The sequence below is a fragment of the Camelus ferus genome, chromosome 11, assembly GCF_009834535.1.
Source record: "Camelus ferus isolate YT-003-E chromosome 11, BCGSAC_Cfer_1.0, whole genome shotgun sequence".
Lineage (NCBI taxonomy): Eukaryota > Metazoa > Chordata > Mammalia > Artiodactyla > Camelidae > Camelus > Camelus ferus.
In genome coordinates this window covers 26,903,455-26,924,101 of record NC_045706.1, presented here as the reverse complement: position 1 = coordinate 26,924,101, position 20,647 = coordinate 26,903,455, and the positions used below count along the sequence as shown (strand labels likewise).

General features: G+C 35.4%; 1 protein-coding gene across 1 annotated transcript in view; it reads right to left on the bottom strand.

Moving 5' to 3' along the window:
- HPSE2 (heparanase 2 (inactive)) overlaps window positions 1-20,647 on the bottom strand; it is a 563,834-nt gene that overhangs the window by 196,151 nt on the left and 347,036 nt on the right. Inside the window, 1 exon segment of the mRNA XM_032491126.1 lies at window positions 17,703-17,874. Coding sequence (XP_032347017.1) covers window positions 17,703-17,874 — 172 coding nt within the window.

Below are 20,647 nucleotides of genomic sequence, written 5' to 3'. Positions count from 1 at the left end.
AACTAGAGTTAGGAATATGTAAAGTAATGCTAATGTTAACTTCCCACACCTCTGCCCCACCCTCAAAGAAAATCTATAATTAAATATGAAATATACTGAACCCACATATATAGAATATTCTGTAGTTTACAGAGAAATATTTTTAATTGAATATAGGAAAAGACCTACCATGATCCTGGATAAGAAAATCAGCTATTCTTCCTAAACTAATTTACAGTTTAATGAAATTCTAATTAAAAAAAAAATGTCAGCAGACATTTTTGAAACTTTACAAAATCACTCTAACATTCTGACAGAAGCCAAGAATGTTCTGAAAAAATTGGAATAATGAAGGGACATTTATTTGATCTACATACATTTAAACATACCATAAAACGTGCAGTTATTAAAACATTCCCTAGGAATTAGTAAGGAGATTTTAGGAACTAGTAAAGAAATAAAGAATTAGTAAAGAGATCTATGGAACAAAAGAGATTTTTAAAACTTATATATAAGAATTTATTACATGGAAAAGAATTTAGTATATGAAAAACTGAAGCATGTTTTTAAGGGTGCTATGTGATTTGCGGCTATCTGGGAAAAAAATTAAAGTCAGATCCTTACCTAAGATTTATTTTATATAAGAAATCAAAACAGTAAAATGTAATTTAGTTTCACTATAATATTTAAAAATATTTCAATCAATTTAATGTGTTTAGACAAATGATATTATTATCTTAACTTTAGAAGTATATTTAAGCAGTAGAAAAGTTGTTTTAGCTAACTGAGGAAGAAACATTATCAAATATGTGTTCACATAAAAGATGCTGTGCACTACATTCTTCCTTTTTCCCTCAGCAAAATGATAAGAACAACTTCAAGCATATGGAAGCATTTCTACACTTATCCTGAGGAGGAAAAATCTAATTCACAAATAATGTCAAACAAAATATGCACTTCCAAATACTAGCAGGATGACTTAATATACCCCTGTTTTTTGAGAAGTATATAAAACTCACCTAAAATGGGGCAAATGTTCTGTTTTCGGAAGTCTTTAAATGATTTAAAAAACCAGAAAAATAAAAAAAACAAGGACAAAAATAACACTTAAAGGAAACTTATTAAACAAAACTTCAAGGAATAGATATTATAGCCAATGAATTTGGTGAATTCTCCCCACCTGCATGCTCTCTCCCTGAAAATTAGGGCTCTCTGAATCTATCATGTATCTATATAATTTCCTTACTCTGTTTTTATATCTATATTGGCACTGGGGAGAAAAATAAGTTCAAAAAGAGCATAATTTTCTTTGTTCGAATCTAACATTGACAGATTCTTCTGCTCTCTGCTCCCTAGTTCTGCCTGTTTCTCAGAAACTGGCCCAAACCACATAAATGAGTAACTTCAACACAGCTGCAGAATGCTCAGCAACAGTAATATTAGAGGTGGAATAACATGCACACAGACTAGTGCTGTCAGAAGTGAAATACCATTGGGAAAGTGAAAAATTCTGTTTAGGGTCCGGTATTATCCAAGGATTTTCAACCATCTACTTCCATTCTAATCCCTAGATTTAGCTCTGTGAACTAACAAGTAAAAGATGACCCAGGATGTGAATAACAACAAGAAGGGAAGATCTTGGTTTTCCAAGATTGGATGTCTCCATACCTGACTCATGAAGACAGAAATCCTGGATGATTATTTCAGAGAGTAGGAGGTGTCTACCCTCATGCTGACATCCAGTCATGCAAAAAAGAATAAGAGAGGGAAGGGGCAGAGACTGGTACCTAAGGAAATTGGCTGGTGCCAGGAAGACCCTTCAGCATTGGGGGATCTTATCCCATTGGAGCAAATCTGCTGCTATGGAAAAGAACAAAATATCCCCTTTCATTGTGAGAGTTCCTTTCCTCCCTCAAGGGACCCCAAATCTGGGAGAATTTCTTTCCTTTGTTATCCACCTGCACGTATGACGTATCTGAAATATTGTTGAGCCTTCTCTCCCAGGGCATATCACAGCTCTCTCTCATAATAAGGCACATCTTTATTCATGGTCTTTGGGGTTTGATTTCTACTTCTGGACGGCAGAGTGCAACCCTAAAAACTGGTTTCCAAATTTTGCTCCCAGGAAAGAGGATAAATTCTTCATGAGGAAATGGATGTCTAAATGACTGTAAACTTCAGCAAGGGTGGGGCAGCCTGATTCTTCTTCACTTTGCCCACAAAGAGAATCGTCAGTTATGTAACTGACATGATTAAGATATGACAGCCATTTTACGCAAAAGCTAGGTAAAACTTGTGAAGAAACTATTCACTTTGAGTTATAGCAAACCAGGCATCTTCTACTTGGTCCGAAAGCCACTTACATTTCCATGGCTAATTCTATATTAAGCCACAGAACAAATGAAATATTGATTTCTTTCTCTCCCTACCATCTCTCTTCTCTTTTTCTGTTTCTCTTTCCATCCCTCCAAGCCTTCCTCCCTCTCTCCCTCCCTCCTTTCCTTTCCTCCCCCTACCCCTATTTTCATATATAATATTACATTGGCAGTAGGCTGATAAACAGCATTGCTATATAGTCATTGACTTTAGTGGCTAGTGCAGCTCTCTATTTAGGTTTCCCTTCTAGTTTACAATTCCCTTAATTTGGTAGATTTATAGAGCTTTTAATATACGGGGACTTGAGATGGATGAGACTCTCCAATGAATCCCTCTTGCCAATAAAAGTTAAATCCATGAGGTTTAATTTACAGATGATTTTAATAAAGAAAGGAAAAAATAAGTTAGCTACCATTTACTGATTGACAGGCACTTGATAATCAGTTTATATAATGTACAACCCTAGTAAGGTTTGTATTATCACTTTCATTTTATAGACGAAGAAAACTGTGCTTAAGATCATCCAAGTAATAAGTTGCAGATCTGAGATTCAAGTCCAGTTCTGACTTTAAAGCCCTCAAGTTAATCATGCAGAGATGGCAAAGTTGTGATATGTATAGTGCTGCACCGTTTTTCTAAGACTATTGTAGACATTGGTAATATATCTCAATACCCTCTCACTAACCTCATAATTGGCCTAAGAATCTTCTCAAGACAAGGTGCCAGGCACTATTACCTGGAATTGGCCCCTGAGTTAAAGCCTATTTACTGCGAATGGAGGGGTGTGGTTGGGAGGAGGAAAGCTATAGGAAAATGTCTGGAATAAAATGGAGGCAGATGTGAGACAGTAATAGGAAGAATAGGTTTGCTTGCTTAGAATAAAGACAAATGTCAGGGGGATGAGCGATGATGAAAGATGTTGAAACAGGTCGGAAGGCTATGGCTGGAGTTGGAAGGTGCTGTTTAGGGGAATATTATGATAGACATATCTTGACAGTCTAAAATGCTGCTGAGGAAGTCATAAAGACTTCGACTTGAGGCAAAGAAGGCTATAACTGACGTGATGTGATTTGCACTGGCTGTGGGGACTGGTGGGAAGAAAGGAAAATGCATCAAGATGTCACGATAAATTTCACATACGAAAACAAACTTTCCAAAAGCTCAAGACCTGGTATGAAGCTGAATCTATGAGAGTGAATACTGTGGAACTAAGATGGAGAGGATTATATGTCTTTTCCAGTATTCTAGACTATGTGGCTTCATTCCAAGATGAAGATTCAGGAAAACAGCACCATACAGTAGAAAAAGCATGGACCTAGGAATCAGACAGATACATGATTTAAGACCTGGCTCCACAACATATTAGCCATGTGAACTTGAGTAAGTTGTTTAACCTCCCTGAACCATTTCAAATGGAGACAGTCTACTTCCCAAAGGCATTGTGAAGATGAACAAAATAACATACACGAAGGAACAAAGGTACTGCCAGGCACACTGCTGGCACTCAATAAATGTGAGCTTGGTAAATAATTTAGCATTTATGCACTTCTATTCCTTAATCTGTAAAATGAGATAATAACACCTGCTCTGCATATATTACAGGGCAGTAGTTCTCACACTTTGGGGTGCAAAGAAACCCTACAGTCCCTGCTCAAAATGCCAATTTTTAGGTTCCATCTTCACACATTCTGGTTCTGTAGGTCTGAGCTACAGCCTAAGAATCATGCTGCATTTTTAAGAAGCTCACCAGGTGTTTCCAATGCAGGGGACCATGGACCATACCTTTCACAGATTTTGATCTTGGTAGCACCTGTTAGCATTCTTGGAGAAAAAAGGAGGGGTCTAAGTGAAAGCAGAATAGGGAAGGGAGAAAAGCAATGGAAAAAAAGAAAGTGAGGAAGAATATTTCCAAAGACCATATGTGTCAAGTCTAAATCTATGTCCCAGGACTCCAGCCTCCTTCTCCAGTATTCTTTCTAACCCTCATCTGTCTTCTCTGACCATAGAAGAAGAGAGAAATATCCTTTATCATAATGGCAATAACTGATAACCTGGGGCTTGGGTCAGGAATTAGGCTGTTTCTTTAATCAGAAAAGAATTCAAGGGAAAAAAATAAAAATAAAAGAAAGTGAGTTTAGAAGTAAGTAGTTGTTAACACAACTCAGCCAGGGAGCAGACCGTTGCAGTAGCCAGTACTTCCTTGTTAATGAGCACTGAACAGCTGCTGGGGAGGCTTTGTCTGTCTCTAGAGGTAGAGATGGAAACTTCCTTCTAGTGAACTAAGAGGAATAAATTGTTCTCTCCTCCTATAGTTTGATTAAGTCACATAATTCTTTCACAGTTGAAATAACACAGAACAATTATTAGGGGTAACATTGTAATAATTTCTCTGTGCACCAAATTGTCCCCAGCTGTGCATCTTCCCTCTCCAAACAAGAACGTAGTGTAAGCAGGTTTGTAGGCAGGAACTGTGATCACCCTCATTGTAATGACATGTTACTCTAGCTAATCTTTCTAGTTCTCATCTTCATTCAATTCTCTGAACTGCTTAGAAGGCTACATTGAGTCATATGCAAAAAATTAATTAGAAAATAACACTTTTCATCTTTTGAAATACACTTGTTCTTCTCAACAATAGTGGCTGGCATTTCTTTACGTGTCAACTGTGCCAGGAACTATGCTAAGCAGTTTAAATTCATTACCTCATTTAACTTCACAACAAGCCTAAGAAGTAGATAATATCATTAGCTGCATTTTACCAATGGGGAGACCTGGGTTTTAGAGAGATTCAATAATTCCTCGAGTGACGTAGCTAGAAGCTGATCTGTGTCTAATCTAGTTCCAAGTGCATGCTCTTTACCATCCTCCTATTTTCCCCTCAGTTCTACTATATTGACTCACGACAGTAGAAAACAGAAAGCTATTGTTTTAATATGTCTTTATGAAAGAAAGGACCCATGAAGTCAAAAATGCCCAGGGCCCACAAAAGCCATAATGGGAGGCTGTGTATACACTGAACTTTCCACTCTTACCCACCCATACTGCCTTCACTGCTATCTATACTTTGAGTACAAGTGGGGTCTATAAATCAGCATTAGGCACTTAGCTAAGTACTGGTAATTAGACACAACTAAAGATAAAAATTCTGGATATAAAAAAGCAATTTTTCTGTTTCTGGTTTGTAGACCATTGAGCATACATCATGTGGTCTGCTGTGATGGAACAGACCATCATTTGCTTCCTAATTCTCTTCTGGTTTTATCTTCTTTACTCAAATTAGAATGCTTTCCATAGCTCTCTGGGCCACCATGGAGCTAAAGGCCCTGTCTCACTTTCTGTTCTAACACAGGTTCAGGTTAGAATATTCCACTAGTAACTCTGTAGAATTTTAGGATAACTTTCATTCTGCATTCAACAAATCTGAGCACCCACTATGTACTAGGCTTTTTGCCAGCCCTGCATATACATTAGTAAATAAAAAAGACATACTTCCTGCTCTTATGGAGTTTATAATCTATAGCCAATAAATAAACAATAAATGTGCAGTTATAAATTGTGATAAATGCCGCAAAGAGAACTAACAGAATGTGTTGCTAGGCTAACAGAATCACTTAGCTAGGCTTTTCAAGAAAGGACTCTGATGGATGAGGAGAAACCAGCCATGTGGCAAGCTGAGAGAATACTCTAGGTAGAAAGAAGAACATATGTGTAACCACCTCCCCTTTACCTCCACAAAAAGAGAAACTTAGAACATATCAGGCTAGTGAGGCCTGAGTGAAGTAAGAAAAGGGGAAATCTGGAGAAGATAAGAATGAAGAGTCGGGGAAAAAAAAAAAAAAAGAATGAAGAGTCGGGCAGCAGCCAGATTGTAGATTGTTCATTGTAGAGCCTTGTCAGGTGTGGTAAGAAGATTAAATTTTATTGTCAGAACAATGCAAGGTCACTAAACAGTCTTTAGCAAGTGACTGACATCATGTGAATTATGTTTGTAAAAGATTTTCTGGCAACTGAGTGGCGAATAAATTGGAGAGGACAAGAATGGAAGCAAATAGACCAGCAGTGGGGCTACTAAAGTGGTCCAGGTTCTGAGTTCTCCAAATTGTAATCCTTTTGTTAATGTCTGCTCTATGGCCATCCCTCATCTAGAGCAGGGCTCATATTCCAAGTCAGTGTGGTCCAAACATGTTAGAGGAACACCAGTTCCTCAAGACAGTCTCTGAAAGTAAGACTTGTCAAATTTTTAAAACTGTGTGCTAAGACACCTGCACCCCAATGTTCATAGCAGCACAATTTACAATAGCCAAGACATGGAAACAACCTAAGTGTCCATTGACAGATGACTGGATAAAGAAGTTGTGGTATATGTATACAATGGAATACTACTCAGCCATAAAAAATAATAAAATAATGCCATTTGCAGCAACATGGATGGCCCTGGAGGATGTCATTCTAAGTGAAGTAAGCCAGAAAGAAAGAAAAATACCATATGATATCACTCATGTGGAATGTAAAAAGAAAAAGACAAATGAACTTATTTATAAAACAGAAACAGACTCACAGACATAGAAGACAAACTTATGGTTACCAGAGGGGGAAGGGGGTCAGAAGGGATAAATTGGGAGTTCAAGATTTGCAAATACTGACTGGTATATATAAAATACAAAACAAGTTTATACCGTATAGCACAGGGAACTATATTTAATATCTTGTAGCTTATGGTGAAAAAATATGAATGAATATATGTATATTCATGTATGACTGAAGCATTGTGCTGTACACCAGAAATTGACACAACATTGTAAACTGACTATACTTCAATTTAAAAAAAGTAAAAAAAAAAGGAAAATTGTGTGCTAAATCCCCTTCTTGAAGACTCAGAATGTAAACTAATGTAATAAAGATGCTGAGAAGTGTCTTAGTACATTTGTTATCCCAGTATTTCTCAAACTTACTTGAAAATGGAAACTTTTATTTTTCCCCTAACCACATAATGTTAATATCCTGCAGAACTGATATTTTCCAAAATACTTTTAAGGAAATGCCTCCATAAGTCATTCTAACCAAGGGTTAACTCCATATGCATGGTATAAGGGGCTCCTCTTCTCAACATCTCAATTTATTACTTCAACGGCTTAGACTAGACAGTATTTTCTAACTCCATACATATTATATGAGGATATAAACTTTTCTAAGTCATATTTCTTCTTTTCATTTCTACAACCTACTTTCTGTCAAGTGTCTCCTTACTTGTACACTGTAAAGGTTGACAAGTTTTCATTCTTTTCTGTAAACATAATTTTCTTCCTTGCTTCTGGATCTGGATCTCCTATGAGACAGCTATTGGGGATCCTGAACTGATCCTTTGTATCAGTAAGATTTCATCTCAGTTTTTTTGTCTCTGTCTAAAGCTCTGTGTAGAGCTTTTCTTGATTTCCAAGAGATTTCCTTGATTTTATCTTCCAGCTTTTTATTGGACTCTTTCCTTTAACAGCTTTTTGGAGGTAAAATTTAATACCATATAATCCACCCATTTAAGTGTACCATTCAATAGTTTTTATTATATTTACAAAGTTGTGCAACCATCAACATAATCTAATTCTAGATATATTTAATTTCAAAAAGAAACCTTATACCCATGAGCAGTCACATTCCATTTCTTACAATCTCCACCAGTCTAGGCAACCCAATCTACTTTTTGTTTCTATACATTTGCCTATATTTCATAAAAAGAAAATCATACAATTTTTGCTCTTTTGTGACTGGCTTTTTTCAGTTAGCATAATGTTTTCAAGGTTCATCCATGGTGTGACATGAATTGGTACTTCATTTCTTTTTATTTTCAAGTAATATTCCATTGTATGGGTATACCACATTTTATTTATCCATTCATCAGTTGATGGACATTTGGATTGTTTCTACTTTTTGGCTGTTATGAGTGATGTCATTATAAATAATTGTGTACAAGTTTTTGCATGGACATATGTTTTCATTTCTCTTGGGTATATACCTAGAAGCTGTCACATGGTAACGAACTTTTTGAGTAATTACCAGGCTGTTTTCCAAAGTAGTTGCACCATATTACATTCCCACTCACATATTATATTCCCACATTCTCTCCAATATTTGTTTTTGTATGTCTTTTTGACTGTAGCCATACTAGTGGATGTGAAGTGGTATTGCACTGTGATTTTGATTTGCATATTCCTAAGGACTAATGATTTGAACATCTCTTCATGTACTTATCAGTCATTTGTATATCTTCTTTGGAGAAATGTCTATTCAGATACCTTCTGCTCATCTTTAAACAGGTTGTCATATTATTGTTGAGTTGTAAGATTTTTTTTCTACATATATTCTAGATATAAATCCCTTATCAGTTATATGATTTGCAAATATTTTCTCCTTTTCTGTGTTCTGTTCACATTCTTTTTTATTTTTTATTTTTAAAATTTTTTGTGGGGGGAGGTAATTGGGGATTGTTTTTATTTTAATGGAAGTACCAGGGATTGAACCCAGGACTTGCATGCTAAGCACGCATGCTACCACTGAGCTATCCCTTCCTGCTTTGTTCACATTCTTGATGATGTCATTTGATGCACAGAAGTTCTTAATTTTGGTGAGGTCCAATAAAGCAGTTTTCTTTTATCACTTACGCTTTTAGTGTTGCATCTAAGAGATCATTGCCTAACATTTATCAGACTTAATTTCAGCAATTATATATTTAGTTTCAAAAAATATCTTTTTATTCTAATTGTAACTTTTTCTCACAGAAATGTGTTTTTACTGTATGAGTACAATATTTTACTGTATCTTTATAAGGATACTAATTACAGCATTTTATTTTGCAAGTTCTGATCCTGAATTATAATTCTTGGGTCAATTTTAAAATTTATTTGTCTTTAATATTACCGGTTTCCTTCTTATGTCTTGTGATCTCTGGCTATCTATACATATTTAAAAATTGGGGACTAAATAGATTTTTCTAGGTAGTTCTCAACTGTTGAATACATGAGCTTTTTAGATAAGTCTCTCCTTTTCCTGGGATCTCTACTTTGTGGGCAGAGCTTGTTGACCAACACAGGTCACTTAGAGAGGGGAGGGCACAGACAGACTTTGGGCTACAGTATCCCCTCCAGAGATACTATTTCCTGAGTATGAATATGTGTTGATTTTGGTGTAACTTCCTTTTGAAAACTTCCCTTTTCTATACGTGGATGGCTCTTGAAAGAGAGATGCTAACTGTTTAAAAGGTGGAAGTCATCCTTTATTAATTCTTCCTGTCTCTCACCCTCACCTTGCTGAGATATCCATCAACAAATCATGTCTACTCTAATTTCTCTCCATATCCTCTGCCATTACCTTAACCCAATTCAGCACACCTCGTAATCAAAAAGCCTCTTTTCTGAGCTCTTTGGATTCTTTACTTTTGCACCTTGAGATCTATTTGGCACACAATATGGAGTAGACTCTGGTACATATTGCTGCTCCCTATTTAAAAAATCCTGTAATGGCTTTCCATTGCTCATAGAATAAAATACACAACCTCTTTACCATAGTATACATGGTCCGGTAATGATACGGTCCTTTCCTGTCTATGTGTTCTCATCTGATACCATTCTCATTTTGCTCACTACACTGCCTATCCTTCTATTCGCCAAATATCTTAACCTTGTTTCTGATTCAGGACATTGACAAACATGACCTAGAATCTCTGTCTAGAAGTTTTTTCACTTCACCCTTTGAGCAATTGGCTCCTTCTCATTCTTTTGTCCTTAGCTAAAATAAATTGTTCCTCAGATAAGTCTTCTCCGATCATCTTGTCCAAACAGATCCCCCCAACTCCAGGCATCCTGATCATTTCCTCACAAAATTGCACACAATTTATAATAATTTTTTAAAAATTTACTGTGGCTCTCTCTTGCTAAGCTCCAAAAGGGTAAGAATTACTTTGGCTTTATTCATCAATGTATACCTCCTATATACATCAGTATATACACTTAAGCTAGTATCAAACACAAAATAGGTGTTCAATACATATTTATTGAGAGAGAATTTGGTGCTCATCTCACTATGGTTTAAAAGCCTCAGTAAAGATGCTTTCAATGAATACCTGCTCTTCTTGACACTGCCACATCACCCAAAAATAGATTAGGTCCTTACTTTACAGTAGAAATAGCAATAAACTACAAATAAGTTAAAAGAGACTGACATTAAAACATTTTTAAAAGGCTAGATGAAAATGAAATAGTAACTTTATCCTAACTGTGTAAGGAAAGAAATAGAAAAGACTAGTAACAATAAAGTAGATAAGGACAATTACAATGAAAATTAGCTTCTGAAACAATAAAAACAGGCTTCAAAGTAATAAGAAAAGCAATAGGTTAAGATAAAATTGTCATTACATAGATAATGCATAAAAGTTTACAGAAGAAAAACAGGGAACTGATAAAACCCTAAAGAACACTTCTTCATGCCTTTAGATAAAAATCAATGACTGGGAATAGTCAGTTCCTGAACGAGGAAATGAAAGTAATAAAACAAGCATTTTATTAACTACTTCCCATATTCCCGGCAATAGGCTAGTCCCTGAAGATTCAAAAATGAAGATTCTATCTCTGTTAGTTCATATCCTAACTGGAAAGATAGTTCTGTTTAATTCTGTAACTACCTAAGTAGTTTTAAGCTTTTTTAAGCTTGAAAATTAGTTTGGCTCCATAAAACTAAAGCTACTCGTTTTGATTTATATAAATCACAATAATTTATTTTAAATCACTATTTATACAATGATTTACATTGCTTCACAATCACATTTATGCATACCATTTCAGGTCAGATGAATTTACAGCCAATTGTTGAATAAGATAGTATTCATTCAATAAGCATTTATAACACATCTACAGTACTCCTAGATTCTGAAGGCTCCAGGATCAATAGAACATAGACTCGGTCCTGATCCTTGTCTGCAGTCTATTAGGGGAGGTAGATATGTAAGTGAATAAGTTATCAATTTGTTAAGTGCTAAAGCAGAAAAACAAGCGAAGTACTATATAAGGTCAGAGAAGGTGATAAGAAATCCTGCCAGAAGATGTCAGAGATGATCTACTGGAAACAAGGAAAATGAGGGGAGAGGGTAGTATTCCAAAAAAAGGACACAAAATAAAAAGTCACAAAGGTTAAAAAATATATGGCATCTTCTAAAATGGACATATACTCTGATGTACTAAGGGCAAGTTGTACAAGGGATTGTAGCTGCTGACTAGCTGAAAAGCAGTCAGGCACTGGACCCTAAAAACCTGAGGTGCAGGTGAAAGGGTTAGATTTCCAGCAAGAATAACTTGACCACATGTTGCATTTTTAAAAAACTACTCAGAAATCTATATGGAGAAATTAGAGTCTAAGACTAGATACAGAGAAATCGTTTAGGAGGAAAAACGATAAGGTTTAAAACAAAAATGAAAGGAAGATGGGATATGAGTGATAATAAGAGGTCAGAAATAACAGAATTTAGTAACTAACTAATGGAGTTTGTGAACAAAGGAGAGGAATGAATCTAAAATGGCCTCCTGGTCTGTGACTCAGGCAAAATGCTTATTGTATCATTAACCAAATATGAGATAAAGGAGACAGTATAAGGATTTGGAAAATGTTTGGTTCTTTTCACAGTTAACAGGATTCAGATATAAACACTCATGAATCACAATCAATCTTGCATTAATTAAAATATAGTACATTAATAAAAATAATACTCATTGCTGTGGGATATCGGGGAAGAAGATACACAATAATACATTGCTGCCCTGCAACCCTTGAAACTGTTCTGAAAAGAAATTTGGCAACAAATACAAGAGCCATAAAAATTATCATATACTTTGACCCAGAAACCTAACTTTTTGGAATATAGCCCAAGGATGTAATTCAAAAGAAATAAAAAACCTATTTGTATAAAGATGTTTATAGCTGTGCTATATTTTACAGACAAAAACTGGTAAACAGTCCAAATGCCCAACAGTGGGGAAATGCTCGGGCAGACTTTGGTACACTAATGCAATAGAATATTTTATTGCTATTAAGAATGACAAATATGAGAACTATGTAGAAATAAGGAAAACACAACATAAGAGCAATGAGCAAAAAATGCAGAAATCAAAATGATGCATATACAATGATTATAACCATGTAAAATTATATATGTATAACCAGGAGGATTGGAAAAACTACAGAGATGATTATTTAGAGCGCTGACATTTTTGTTAGTGGTGGTTGAGTCGCTGGGAATGTTTATGTGTTTCAAGTTATATTTCACAGTGCATTTAGTACATATACATTAAGAAAGACAAATCTATTTTTTTTCTGGCACATTAAGAAAAAAATGTTCATCAGTACCTTTCCTTGCCTTATGTTATTTTCTCCAGCCTCTTGAATCCTATTAGTTTTTGGATGTATGAGGAAGTGGACCCCACCACTTGCCACCATGCCACTCAGTCACATGCTCATTTCTTTTGCCTGTATCTTACTATTGTGTCCAAGTTCTTGACTTATTCATAACAAACCAGCAACTATGTACTCACCACGTACAAAACCTGGGATGCCCTAACTACACCTTATGTTCTGGGTAGAAGTGTCTCCTCAGTATGATCTTTTAACCTCTGACAGAAAAATATTTGTTTCTTACTTTCTGTTACACTGGTGGAATTGTCCCTCCATTTAATGAAGACCAATTCCTCTGGATTCCACTTCATCTAGCCTTAAAGGACTTCTCACTTTGGTTATATCCTTCATCTCCTGTATCATCTAGTTCTTCTCCTGGATAAGTCTCATCAACATATAAACCTGTTCTGCTGTCTCCCACATTAAATTAAAGGGGGAAAATGACATCACCTTCCTTGACCCCACATCTCCCTTCAATTTTCTACTCTCCTTGATAGTAAAAATTCTCCTAAGAGTTGTTCTTCACTTTATTGTTTCTGATTTCTCACCTCCTCATTCACTCTTCAAACTATTGTGATCTGACTTCTGCTCCCATCACTCCCCTGAACTGTATTTCTTAAGGTCACCAACAACCTGCGTGTCGCCAAATTCAATGGTACTTTTCTGTCTTCCTGTTACTTGACCTTCTGGTCTCTTAGCAGCATTCTCTCTGTTCTTGGTCTCTATACCTTAGTCTCTCCCTTTCCTCTTACCTCTGTAGCCATCAGTCTTTTCTCACATTTCTAAATGTGAGAGTTCCTCTGGGCTCTCTCCTAAGCCTCTGTTTCTTCTCTTTCCATGTTCTAACTGATCTCCTCCATGTTTGGCCTTATATCCCATTTGCCTGCTAATGACCACCAAAATTAATATCTCTACCAGAGACCTTGAACCCATGACTCATACTTAATGGTATACTTGACATCTCCTCTTAAACTCAAGCATAATAAACATAACACGAAAACTAAAGTCATGATTTTTTTCCCCAGAACCAGTTATTTCCCCGGTGTTCCCTTCTTTGTAAATGACAATTCCATCCACCCAGTTATTTACGCATCTCTGTGTCACATCACCACAGATTTACCCAATATATTAAGTCCTATGATTTCTACCTCAAACAGTTTATTCCACTGCCACAACCCTAGTCATCCTTTGTACAAGTACAGCAGCCTTCTCACTGACTTCCCTGCCTCTTCTCCCAATCCATTTTCCACAGAGCAGACATAGCATACTTTTTGTATAACAAGTCAAATTATTTCTCTCCCAAGCTTAAAAACATTCAATGTCTTTCCCACTACACTTAGAAGAAATTCTAAGCCCTTCACTATACCTGTAAGCACCTATATAATATGAATCCAAATTATTTCTCCAGCTATACATTTCTTTAGCCAACCTGGCCCTCTTTTCATTCTAAGGGCCTTTGCACATTTTATTTCTTAGAAGAACACTGTTCCTGTTCACTTCTCATTTTGTCTAGTTGACACCTGCTCATCGTTTAAATTATACTTTATTTACTTATTTATTTTTAATGAATCTTTTTTAAATTGAAGTATAGGTAATTTAATATATTAGTTTCAGGTGTAAAACAGTGATTCAATACTTTTATAGATTATACTCCATTTAAATTTATTATTGACTATGGGCCCTGTGATATACAATATATCCTTGTTTTGTTTAGCTTATTTATTTTATACTTAGTAGTTTGTACCTGTTAATCTCAGACTTCTATCTTGCCTCTCCCCTACTTCCTTCTCCCCATTGGTAACCACTATTTGTCCTCTATATCTGTGAGTCTGTTTCTGTTTTGTTCTATTTATTTGTGTGTTTATTTTTTAGATTCAGCATATAAGTAATAACATACAGTATTTGTCTCTCTCTGTCTGGTTTATTTTCCTAAGCATAATACCCTCCAGTTCTACCCATGTTGTTGCAAATGGCAAAATTTCATTCTTTTTAATGGATGATTAATGTTCAACTCCACATCTTTATCCATTCACCTGTTGATAGACACTTAGGTTGCTTCCATATCTTGGCTATCATAAATAATGCTGCTATGCTAAATGTCCATCAACAGATTAATGAATATATATTTTATATATATACATATATATAGTGTATAATCTTAAAATAATGAGACAAATGAACTTATTTATAAAACAAAAACAGACTCACAGACATAGAAAACAAACTTATGGTTACAGTGGGGGGCGGGGAAGGAAGGAGGATAAACTGGGAGTTTGTAGATACTAACTACTATATATAAAATAGATAAACAATAAGGTCCTACTGTATAGCACAGGGAATTATATTCAATACACTGTAATAGACTATAATGAAAAAGAATATGAAAAGGAATAGATATATGTATAACTGAATCACTATGCTGTGCACCAGAAATTAACACAACATTGTAAACCAACTATACTCCAACTAAAAAAGAAAGATAATGTGAAAAAAAGAATGTTGCTATGAATACTGGGGTGCATGTATCTTTTCGAATTAGTCTTTTCATTTTCTTTGGATATATGCCCATGAGTGGGATGGTAGTTTTATTTTTGGTTTTTTGAGGAACTTCTTTTTGGGGGGGGGGGGTAATTAGGGTTTTGTTTTTTTTTAATTTACTTTTAGTGGAGGTACTGGGGATTAAAGCCAGGACCTCATGCATGCTAGGCAGGCACTCTACCACTGAGCTATACCCTCCTCCCAAGGAACTTCTATACTGTTTTCCAAAGTGGCTGCATTAATTTACATTCCCACCACCAGTCTACTAAGGTTCTTTTTTCTCTACATCCTCACCAATATTTGTTATTTGTGGTCTTTTGATGATAACCATTCTGACAGGTGTGAGGTGATATCTCATTATGGTTTTGAGTTGCATTTCTCTGATGATCAGCAATACTGATCATCTTTGCATGTGCTTGACCCTCTTATGTTTTTCTTTAGGGAACACTTCCATGACATCCTAACTTAGTCAAATCCCAGCCCTTATAGTCATTCACAACACCATATACCTCTTCTTGGTATTGTGTTAATTTTAAGATAAGTTGATTAATGTCTGTGTCTCCCCTACCATATTATATACTCCATGAAGGCAGAGACAGTTCTATTTTTGTTTATTACTATATTCTCGGTTCCTAACATAGTACCTGAAATATAGCAACTACTCAAGAAATATTTACAGAATGAATGTATGATTGATATAAGGTCATGCTACTAAGAAGACATTTGTCAGTCCCATGAAAATACATTAACCAAATCATTAAAGGAAAGGTATAATCTAAAAGAATAACTACATGGACTTAAGTGATAGTTATTGGCTTTGCTTGATTATGTATTATGAACTATGAAAATGTTCTACACATGTAATTGTTTCGTCTTGTTTTGTGGGGGGAGGTAATTAGGTTTATTTATTTATTTAATGGAGGTACTAGGCATGCACTCTACTACTGAGCTATACCCTCCCTCCTACACATGTGATTCTTACTTCCTAATTGTAACATGTAAAATAAAACCAACCTTTCCGCCACCACCACCCCCTCACCCCACCCTGCCAACAGTAATTTCGAAGTTCAGGAAATGTATGCATAGGGAAGCCCAGAGCTACATTTGTGGGTAAGGGTCAAGGTCAGAAAATTGTTCTGCAGGAAAAAAGGGATGCTCCCACTGAGAGAGGACAGAAAAAAGAAGGGTGGGAAAAGGAATAGGAGTTAAAGTGGGGCTTGGAGATTCTTTGTAAAGAGGAAAATGCCTAAAATTAAATTTCAAGTTGTTAATGTTGTTACAATGTAAGTCATTCCACCTTCCTAAACCTTCAATAATTTCTGCTATATTAGCTCAAGACTAAGCTAAAAAAGGAAAGAGAGAGTGTTAAAAGAGCCAGTAAGTCACAAGGGCCATCTAGGAGGTTGGTCAGAGGTTTCTTTTTCCTAGAATATATCTGTTTATACTCGTATGGCATTGATCTAACCTCACTCGGGCTATATACTTCACTGGAAAACATCTTACTTGTCTTTGAATGTATAGGAATAACCATACTCATCCCAAAATATGATAAGATGCTGCATAAAAGGTGTGCTTTAGTGCATTCTCTATGTACTAGATGAATTCCTGACTATCACATCTTCCTTGTTCCCACCCTTCCTGCTCTAGTTATATCTCCATTTTGTGCCTTGGATTCAATATATATCTTCATCCTTCCTCATGCTATTCCCTCAGACATTCCCTTCAACCCTGCATAAATGGACCCAACCTGCATAGATGTTCCACTTATTTAATCTGGGACTGGCCCACCAGCAGGACTGGGGCAAAGAGCATTTAACATAGTGCCCCAACCACAACCAATGCTTAAAAATGATTATTAGATTCAGTCAAAATTAAATATATCACTGATAGCAATTCTCTAGAATACCTACTAATAAATTTATCTATTAAGTTGTGCTTTAATGTACAAGTATTTTTAGCATTTCTCAATTTTTTAACCCAGCTCCACTGGACAGGATTTTGTCAAGCTTTACTTTCCGTAAGAAGTCACAAGAATAAGTAGATAATATTTTGCCTCTTTAAAAATATTAAATGATGCTATTCAATGCTGGAATATTTAATGTGCTTTTTAAAACACATTTAAATCATCCCTTCCAACCTGTTCTGGAGATTGTGATATCCCTCCTGAATCCCACCAACTTCTGCTGACTGTGAAAGGCCCAGAGAGATAAGAAGTTCTTCCACTGTTTGATGGAGAACCCCTGATTTACGATGGGAAATGTCACTATGAAAAAATTTCTCTGTCCCTCTTATGACCAGAATTAACAAGGAAGAATACAAATACATTAATTCATTCCATTTAATGAACAGTGTTATAAAAACTGCTAAATAATCTGACCTACCCATCTAGGAGGGCGATGACGTTCTTCCTGGGCCGCCCAATATTGGGGCCATACAAACTGGCTCTGGAGTAAATCCGGATGGGCTGCAACAGGCTCTTCAGCTGGATGTAATCCTTTCCCAACTGGCTGCCATTTACTGCCCGGCCATGCATGGTCCGATAGTTATTTGGCTCTAGATTAAAAACAGATATGCAAGTCAGAGTTGAGAAGGGTGAGGTTCTGTCAACCCCTTCCTGTCCACAGATCTCTCTGCCTTTTTCTTAGCAATGTGAATAAAATAAAAAAAGGATGCAAAGTAGCTTAACTTGAGAAACCATCCCAACAAAAAAAAGTCAAGTACCATTCTACCATTGTTTTTATTTTCAAACTAACCTTCACAAAAAAATCACCTAATCAACAGTAGAGAGACCATACTGATTTTCAGGTCATACTTTATAATAAATATAAAGTACTGGGTTGAATAGTGTCCCCCAAAATTCTTGTCAAGATGGAACTTCAGAATGTGACCTTATTTGGAAACAGGGTCTTTGAAGATGTAATTATTTAAGATGAGGTCATATTGGACTTAGTGCTCTAAATCCAATGACTGGTGTTTTTATAGAGAAAGAAGAGGGAGATTCAAGTACATAGACACACAGAGAGAAAGGCCATGTGTTGATGGAGGCAAAGACGGAAAAGATGCTTCTATGCCAAGGCTTTATGGCAGCTATTAGAAGCTAGAGAGAGGCATGGAATAGATTCTCTCTTAGAGCCTCCAGAAGAAATCAACCCTGGCAATGCTTTGATTTCAGACTTCCTGAACTATGAGGGAACAAATTTCTGTTGTTTTATACCATGAAGCTTGTGGTAATTTATCATGACAGGCCTATGAAATTAATACAAACATTAAGAAAGGAAAGCTTCCTAAAGATGGTCATTGTACCAAAAAGTCAGAAAATCAATGAAAGCAAAAATTGGTTCTTTGAAAATATCAACAAAATTGACATAACCTTTGGCTAGACTGACCAAGAAAAAAAGAGAGAAGTCACAGATTACCAAAATTAGGAATGAAAGAGGAAACACCACTAAGAACTTCACAATGATTAAAAGGATAAGGGACTACTATGAATATCTTTATGCCAATACTTCACACAATTTAGGTGAAATGAAAAAAATTTTCAAGAAAGACACAAATTACTAAAACCAACTCAAAAAGAAATAGAAAATCTGACGAGGCCTATCATAACAAAAACACTTAATGAGTCATTAAAATTGTTTCAACAAAGAAAGCCCAGACTCATAAGGATTAACTGATGGATTCTATCAAGTATTTAAGGAAGAAATAATACATGATTTTTCACAAAATCTTCCAGAAAATGAAGGAAGAGTGAACAATTCCCAACTTATTTTATAAAGCCAATATTCCCCTGATACAAAGTCAAAGACATCACAAGAAAACTACAGATAAATACCCCTCATAAAAATAGATTAAAAAATATCCAACAAAATACAAATTGAATCCAGCAATATGTAAAAACTATTATAATACGATGACTAAGTGGGATTTATACCAGGAATGCAAGGCTGATTTAGTATCAAAAGCCAACTAATGCAAAATACCATACTAACAGATTAAAAGACCAAAACCACATTATCACCTCAATAGATGAAAAAAACCCAAAAAACAGACTCTTTGACAAACATTCAACACTCACTCCTGATACATACTCAACAAACTATGAGTAGAAGGGAAATTCCTCAATCTGATAAATAGTATCTGAGGAAAACCTACATACTTACTGGTGAAAGAATGAACGCTGAAGGGTAAAGCATACTTAATTGAAATACAGAATGTTTCTCCCCTAAGATTAGGAACAAGGCAAAGATGTGTGCTCTCACCCTTATATTTAACATTTGCATTAGAGGTTCTAACTTGCGCAACCAGGCAAGGTAAAAGAAACAAAAGGCATCTGAATTGGAAGGGGAAAAAAGTAAAATTGTCTTTATTCTCAGGCAATATATTCTGTATACAGAAAATCCTAAAGAATTCACACACATAGGGAAAAATATATAAGATCTAAAAGTCAAATTCAGCAAGATAAAAGATCAATATATAAAATCAATTATATTTCTAAATACTAGCAATGCACAATACAAAAATGAAATTAAGAAAATAATTCCATTCACAATTATATCAAAAAGAATAAAATACTTAAAGTTAACAAAATAAGTGTCAAACTTGTACACTGAAAACTATAGAACATTGCTGAGAGAAATTAAAAATTAAGTAAATGGGGACATAATCTATGTTCATGGATAGGAAGATGCAGTATTATTGGGATGGCAATTCTCCCTAACTGTTCTATAGAGTCATGCTCTCTATTAAAATTCCATCAGGCTTTACTGAGGAAATTAATAAGCTGACCCTAAAGCTTACATGGAAATGCAAACACCTAGAATAGCCAAAATAATTTTGAAAAGAAGAACAGAGTTGAAGGACTTACACTTCCCAATTTTCATTATAAAACTATTGTGAGCAAGACACTGTAGTCCTAGTACAGTAGTCCAAGGACAGACATTCAGAACAGTGGGAGAGAATTGAGCCCACAAATAAACCTATTTATGGTCGACTGATTTTTGACAAAAGTGTCAAAAGAATTCAGTAGGGAAAAGATGGGCTTTTAAATAAACAGTGCTAGGACAACTTGATAGCCACATGCAATAAGATGAATTTAGATTCTTGCTTCACGTCATACTCAAAAATTAACTCCTAATGGATCTTATCCCAAATGTAAGAGCAAAAACTATAAAGCTTTTAGAATAAAATATAGGAAGAACACTTCACGATCTTGGGTTAGGCAAAGATATGATACCCAAAGAACAATACACAAAATAAAAAATTGATAAATTGAACTTTATCAAAATTCAAAATCTCTACATCTCAAAAGATGCCATAAAGAAAACGA